The sequence below is a fragment of the Triticum aestivum genome, chromosome 6A (assembly GCF_018294505.1).
Source record: "Triticum aestivum cultivar Chinese Spring chromosome 6A, IWGSC CS RefSeq v2.1, whole genome shotgun sequence".
NCBI lineage: Eukaryota > Viridiplantae > Streptophyta > Magnoliopsida > Poales > Poaceae > Triticum > Triticum aestivum.
Window position 1 is genome coordinate 458246515 of NC_057809.1, and position 8013 is coordinate 458254527.

Genomic DNA, 8013 nt, shown 5'->3' on the forward strand with positions numbered 1-8013 from the left:
CTGCTTGAAAAGGTGATTGTGTAATCAGTAATCGGGGCAGAAGCTTAACTCTGAATTTGAATTCTCCTCTGATCCTGCAAACAGTTGAGGAAAACTCCAATGCCCGTGCAGTGCTTCCGTTCAAGCCTGGAATTTTTGTACATTTGCAAGAGGCATCAGAGTAAATTCTGCTCCTGTAATTAGAAGATCAGACCTGAGTGTCTCTTTATTAGACTGAAAGAATAGCATGGGATGACAGGTTGACAAAATAGCAACAAGTTCAGAACCAAGAAACTTGAGTTCCATGACCTGTTCACACAAGTAAATTAAATTCTGAAGCATCTGACCATAACTAACAAGCCACAGATAGTGATGCCGAATTCTGAAAAAATGATATTTTGGGAAGCTTAAGCTTCAAACTGTGCTAGTACTCATAATACACAAATACATATGCCACAGAACAGGAAACAAGAATCGAACATGGAGCATCTGATCTGCAAAATAGCTCAAGCAGCAGAGTGTAAGTGCTTCACTGCAAAAAATGAAAAAAAAAACCAGAGTAACTGTTGATTTCATTAAGTAACCGCTTCTGATTTGAACTAGATGTTTGCAGTGTGTTTTCAACCGACAGCTCAAAGAAGAATAAAAATCGAGAAAATCAGAATCGGCGTCTGATTAATAGGATGGATATGCTACCCCACATCATAATTTGCTATCTTCACGGCATTTACTGTCTCTTGTTCATCAAATAGACCAAATGCGGCCAACTGTGACGATCTGCTAGAAGAAAAGAGACCCAAATCTGCAAAAGCCTACTCATTTCTTTCTAGAATCGTAGTAACTACATGCAGTCTCACGTCCAAGAATCCTGTACACAACCATGTATAGCAGACTAAGAAAACTAACAAGAACCGCTCTCCCGAGCCAAGAAAACTAACTAGAGTTACGTCAAGAACGCTTCTTGATCAGAAGTTCAGAGGCGGACCAAGAATCGTCAAGAACCAAGAAAGCGCGCGCGCGCGCCCCCGTGTCAGCACCCCGGAGCAGTCTTGGCCACCGTCAGCGAGGCATGCGGCGACTGCGGCGTGGCCCAGATGTTGCACACGGGGCAGCGCGGCGAGATGGCCAGCCACCGATCGACGCAGTCCTGGTGGAAGGCGCGGTTGCAGCCGGGGAGGACGCGCACGGCGCGGCCCGGCTCCATGGCGTAGAGGCAGATGGGGCACAGCGCCTCCTCCTCGTCGTCGACGGCGGCCTCCGCCTGGACGACCCCGCCAAGCCGCCTCAGCTCCGCCTCCGATAGCCCGTTCTTGTCGTCGCCGTCGCCGTCGCCGCTCGTGTCCGGCGTGTCGGGCGGCGGGGCGGGAGGTGGGCCCAGCGCCACGGCCTGGAACAGGTAGCAGAGCCAGACTCCGAGCACCCCGAGCAGGCCGATGGCGAGCGACCCCACGGCCAGGAACACCGCCCAGAGCTGCGCCATCCCTCTGTCTCGTCTCGTCGAGCGCGCGTGGCAGCAGTTACGGGCTCAGGCGCGTGCCATACGTAGTGGAATAGCACAGGACGCAGGTTTTATTTTAGGCTTTATTATTACTCAAGCCTCGTTCGGTTCATATGATATAGAAATATCATCGAAATTAGAAAAGTCATAGTGTATCTCATTTTTTATAAGAAAAGAGATGTCATTTGATTCATAAGATATGAATTTTTTCTTCGAGTCTAGGCTAATCATTCTCTTTCTTTAAAATGTAATTTGAAGAATTAGTTCCTATCCTGCAGATGGGATACCGTCTGCCGGCCAACCTGCTATGAAGAGCTTGGGGTAAGAAACCTGAGACTGCAATCGCTCTCATACAGAGTGAGGTGAGAATGACTTCGACACACGGACCCGCACAGGCCGTGGCAAGGCTTGTCGATGATGCTGGACCCGGATGGTGTTTGATAGTTTGGTGAGCATCATTATGGGCAAAGGGTGCTTCTCTGGAGAGACAGGCAGGCGGATTCATGGTTTCTCAGTGAAAAACACCCCTCCACTTCTCGTTGATCTGGTCGGCACGAGGGTCGTGAACACTCGAACAGTACATCAAGCTTTGATCGACGAACAACAAACAATGGACATATGGCCATGCAACTCCTTCATGGCCCTCCTACAGATCATGCATCTCCGGCACGGCACTGCCCCGATGAATAGAGATACCGAGGTTCCTGATGTTTTTGCTTCGCCAGCCTCGGCCAATGGAGTCTATACTGCCAAGTCCACATATCAGTGCTTATGCCATGGTCTGACTCGATTACCATTCATGAGCGGCATCTGGCGGAGCTGGCTCCCCTAAAGTGTGAAATATTTGCCTGGCTCACAGTTCAATATCGATTGTGGACATCGGTCATGGGCTCCAAGATCACCCATCCGCTTGTTACACTTGCCTGCAGGAGGAGGACAACTGCGACCACATCGTGACACAATGCGTCTTTGCGAGGGAGGTGTGGCAGAGGTGTTTTGATCTGTTGCAGCTAAACGTGGGTTGCTCGACAATTGCTGATACATTCACTAACTGGTGGACTCGATATAGGAAGCTATTCAGGAGACATGACATGTGTGGTTTTGACACCCTCGTCATCGGGACAATGTGGGCGCTCAAGAAACAGAGGAATGCTAGAGTGTTCGATAGAAACCATTAGCTCAGGGGTCCTTTAGACTTAGCCCTTGAAATCTTAGATGAGATCAAGGATTCGAAATTTGTCGGTGTTCGTGTAGACCGCTAGATTGTTTTATGAGGAGTTAGCTTATGTCTCTAGGTGTGTGTGTGTGTGGGTGCCCCATCGATCGATGTTCGCATCGTTCGTTGGACTCTTGTAACTATTTTTCTCTCTTCTATAAAAAAATATGGTATGCCATTGGCGTAATCTTGAAAAAAAGAAACCCTTCCTACAAACCAAAGGGATCCAAAGATATTATCTTCTTCAAAATTCCTATCATTTAGAATTCCTACAAAATTCATGTAAACCAAAGAAGGCCATGATTAGTATGTTTACACGGATAACAATGGGATCATGAGAATATCCCAACCATAAATGACGACCCTAATCTAATGATAAGGAATGCCTAGCAAGATTGTGAGCTTCACAATTTGAGCTCCTAGACTTATGAGCAAAATTGCAATCGGTAAAAGTATTCATCGAGCTTCTAATCTCCTTGATAACTCCTTCATGGATGCCCCTGAACCTTCATGAATATGGTTGATGACCGTCTTGCAATCCAAAGCAACGAACAAGTATTGGAGGCCCAAATCATCAACGTTGGAGCTTCATGACATGCTACGGCTTCAAGCAACATAGGATCGACAACCTATAGATAACAAATGTCGATAACCCAGATAGACACCATTTTTATCATGAAAAACCGTCATCGTCGTAACCAAGTTTCTGTCACGAGAGACTCGCGTCAACATTAAATTACATCCTTCCATTCGTAGGGGGTACTTCTCGCGTTCCATTGCTCGTGGAGCAGCCCTTGGGGCATGATTGAGGTGTTCGTATAGATGCCAAGTTAGTAATAAATCTTGTGATAAAGAGGTGAGTGGACAATTAAGGGGCTCTAGTTAAGTCCCTCATAAATAAGTTTTATCCTTAGTGTACAGATGGACCAAAGCGTGACTATCATTCATGTACAAGCTTCATGTGACAGCTAAACGGTCATGGAAAGCAACCAATTTTTAGTGTTTGTTTTGCTAATCGCGCTCATGTGCTCCATGAGATTTCGGTCCACCTGAAGGAAATATGCCCTAGAGGCAATAGTAAAGTTGTTATTTATATTTGCTTATACCATGATAAATGTTTTTATTCATGCTAGAATTGTATTAACCGGAAACTTAGTACATGTGTGAATACATAGACAAACATAATGTCACTAGTATGCCTCTACTTGACTAGCTTGTTGAATCAATGATGGTTATATTTTCTAACCATAGACATCAGTTTTCATTTGATTAGCGGGATCACATCATTAGAGAATAATGTGATTGACTTGACCCATCTGTTAGCTTAGCACGATGATCGTTTAGTTTGTTGCTATTGCTTTCTCCATAACTTATACATGTTCCTATGACCATGAGATCATGCAACTCCCAAATACCGAAGGAACACTTAGTGTGCTATCAAACGTCACAACGTAACTGGGTGACTATAAAGATTCTCTACAGGTGTCTCCGATGGTGTTTGTTGAGTTGGCATAGATCGCGATTAGGATTTGTCACTCCGAGTATCGGAGAGGTATCTCTGAGCCCTCTCGGTAATGCACATCACTATAAGCCTTGCAAGCAATGTGACTAATGAGTTAGTTACGGGATGATGCATTATGGAACGAGTAAAGAGACTTGCCGGTAACAAGATTGAACTAGGTATTGAGATACCGACGATCGAATCTCGGGTAAGTAACATACCCATGACAAAGGGAACAACGTATGTTGTTGTGTGGTTTGACTGATGAAGATCTTCGTAGAATATGTAGGAACCAATATGAGCATCCAGGTTCCGCTATGGGTTATTGACCGGAGATGAGTCTCGGTCATGTCTACGTAGTTCTCGAACCCGTAGGGTCCGCACGCTAAACATTCGGTGACGATCGGTATTATGAGTTTATATGTTTTTGATGTACCGAAGGTAGTTCGGAGTCCCGGATGTGATCACGGACATGACGAGGAGTCTCGAAATGGTCGAGACATAAAGATTGATATATTAGACGGCTATATTCGGACACCGAAAGTGTTCTGGGTGATTTTGGAGAAAACCGGAGTGCCGGAGGGTTACCGGACCCCCCCCCCAGGTAACTAATGGGCCACATGGGCCTTAGTGGAGAGAGAGAGGTATAACACCCTCGATGCGAACATAGCTCCCACGTGTCGAGGCACGACTTAGAGACATAATCGCATCGAAGGCATATGTCGCAAGTTAGGCAATCTTCACAACATCCCATGTAATATGAACAACAAAGGGGAGATAACATAGTTGGCTTACAGTCGCCACGTCAAACAAGTACATAAATAACATACATCATCCAAACACTCATGGCCCGACTTCGGCGCCAAAATAAAAGAGAACCCAACATGCGACACGGTCCCAATCACCCCCAACTGGGCACCACTACTGATCATCGGGAAAGGAAACATAGTAACGTTGAGAGTCTTCGTCGAACTCCCACTTGAGCTCATACGCGTCACCTGGAGCGGAATCAGCAGGCCCTGCATCTGGTGTAATAGTAATCTGTGAGCCACAGGGACTCAGCAATCTCGTACCCTCGCGATCAAGACTATTTAAGCTTATAGGTAAGGCAAGGTAAAATATGAGTGGAGCTGCAGCAAGCGACTAGCAAGTATGGTGGCTAACTTATTCGCAAAGGAGAGCGAGAAGAGGAGGCAAAGCGCGAGCGAGAAACTAGAGAGCAACCTGCGCAAACATTACTCCAACACCGTGTCCACTTCCCGGACTCCGCCGAGAAGAGGCCATCACGGTAACACACTCAGTTGATTCATTTTAATTAATTAAGGTTCAAGTTATCTACAACCAGACATTAACAAATTCCCATCTGCCCATAACCGCGGGCACGGCTTTCGAAAGTTCAAATCCCTGCAGGGGAGTCCCAACTTAGCCCATGACAAGCTCTCACGGTCAACGAAGGAATAGACCTCCTCCCAAGACGTTCCGATCAGACTCGGTATCTCGGTAATTCAAGACACTTCGACAGGTTAAAACAAGACCAGCAACACCGCCCGAATGTGCCGACAAATCCCGATAGGAGCTGCACATATCTCGTTTCTCAGGGCACACTCAGATGAGCCAGACGTCGGGTAGGCCAGCCCAGAGTTGCCCCTGGTAGCCCCGGACATCGCTCGGTTGGACCAACACTCAGAGGAGCACTGGCCCGGGGGGGGGTAAAATAAGATGACCCTTGAGTCTGCAGAACCCAAGGGAAAGAAAAGGCTAGGTGGCAAATGGTAAAACCAATGTTGGGCATTGCTGGAAAAGCTTTAATCAAGGCGAAATATCAAGGGGTTCCCATTATAACCCAACCGCGTAAGGAACGCAAAATCCGGGAACATAACACCGATATGACGGAAACTAGGGCGGCAAGAGTGGAACAAAACACTAGGCGAGAGGCCGAGCCTTCCACCCTTTACCAAGTATATAGATGCATTAAGATAACATGGCAATATAATGATATCCCAACAAGTAAATAAATGTTCCAACAAGGAACGGGCTCCAATCTTCACCTGCAACTAGCAACACTATAAGAGGGGCTGAGCGAAGCGGTAACATAGCCAATCAACGGTTTGCTAGGACAAGGTGGGTTAGAGGTTTGACATGACAATTTGGGAGGCTTGCAAGCAAGTGGTAGGCATCGTAGCATTGGCATAGCAAAAGAGCGAGCAAACTAGCATAGCAAAGATAGTAGTGATTTCGAGGGTATGATCATCTTGCCTGCACAGTTGTCAGAGTTGACTGGATCCTCAAAAGCAAACTCAACGGGCTCCTCGTTAGCGAACTCGTCTCCCGGCTCTACTCAAACAAGACAAACAAGCAACAAGGATACAATCAACCACGTGCAAACTCAAACAACACGATGCAAAGATGATATGCTATGCGGGATGCGATGCGGGATGCAAAATGCAAGATATGACAGGAAATGCATGAACCTGGCCTCAACTTGGAAATCCAAGTGTGCCACTGGAAAGATGAGATGAAATCGCTTGAAAACGATATAAAGAACGCCGGAATCGGAGTTACGGTTTGGAAATGGCAAGCGATTCAAAAATGACACCGGTCTGCGATTTACAGCAAGTAGGCATCTAAATGCAATGAGATGAACATGCTACAGCACCCAAACATGACAACAAAATACATGGCAGGGATGCACACAAGATGCTTAACAAAAGTCTAGCACTGAGCTACGGCCAAATCATCCATTAACAGGTTCAAACAAGCATGGCAAAAATGCATATGGCAAACAGATCTCAGACTTAGTGAAATTAACACTTGTCTGGAATTTCAGATCAGGTAGCCCTCTTCGGAGCAACAAAACTACATGCTACAGGACCTGAACATGGCAAAGTAAAGCATGGCATGGAGCTACTCAAAGAGCTTAACAAAAGTCCCTTAGTGACCTTGAGCCAAAAGGGATCAGAAAATACAATTGCAAGCATGTGAACATAGCAAAAACATAATCAGTTTCAGACTTAGTGAAAAACTGACACATGCTGAAATATAACTCAAGTAGGCATGTTTATGAGCTCGATGCACTCACTACAGAGCAAGTCATGGCAAGACAAGCATACATCCATCAAGAAGGCACAAAATGCAAGCTAGACATGGCAATAACAATAGCATAGCATGCACGGATCAACTACAACATCACCGGCAAAATTGCAAACAAGTTGACAATCTGCCCAGATTCACAAAGTAGCAAAAGTAGAGCTCGATTGACTCAAGCTAGGGTGCTCCATAATTGCAAACAAAGACATGGATGGATAGAGCACTACAATATTAACAAAACTCCCTTACTGATCATCCTCAAAAGAGGCACGGATCACTAGGAAACAACAAGAACATATGGCATCATGAGATAAACAGCTCCAGGACTTGGTGAAATTACTAAGTCCCTGAAAACAGACTTAGCAAGTGCACCACTTTGCAAGCTTGCACCAGTCACCACACACATCCTAAAAATACATGGGTTGCACCTCTGAAAGATGACAAAACCCTTAACAAAACACATGTAGAACTCATGGGCATATCATGCACACAATAATCATGGTAAAAATGACGAAAGTGCTAAACGGAGTAGCAGATCTGACAATTAACTCAAGTAGCCCTCTTCTAACAGCATTTCGGGCATCAAGATGAACTCTAATGAAAATGATGCAATGGAATGAAATGATGTATTCTCTGAGATGAACATTTTGATATGCTATATGCATGAATCGGAGCTCCGGATGCAAAGTTACGGAGCTACGAACATGGGCATATGGACTGAAAATTTCGGGA

At 45.6% G+C, this 8013-nt stretch overlaps 1 protein-coding gene across 1 annotated transcript; it reads right to left on the reverse strand.

Annotated features, from left to right (window-relative positions):
- Nucleotides 1-231: 231 nt before the first annotated feature.
- LOC123130739 (E3 ubiquitin-protein ligase ATL23-like) lies at nucleotides 232-1552 on the reverse strand. The gene has a single exon (XM_044550556.1). It carries the CDS (start codon nucleotides 1457-1459, stop codon nucleotides 1010-1012), a length of 450 nt encoding a protein of 149 aa, XP_044406491.1. The 5' UTR covers nucleotides 1460-1552; the 3' UTR covers nucleotides 232-1009.
- Between the last annotated feature and the right edge of the window lie 6461 nt (nucleotides 1553-8013).

Coding starts and splice junctions, on each gene's coding strand:
- LOC123130739 (XM_044550556.1), bottom strand. CDS start 1,459: ATGGCGCAGCTCTGGGCGGTGTTCCTGGCCGTGGGGTCGCTCGCCATC.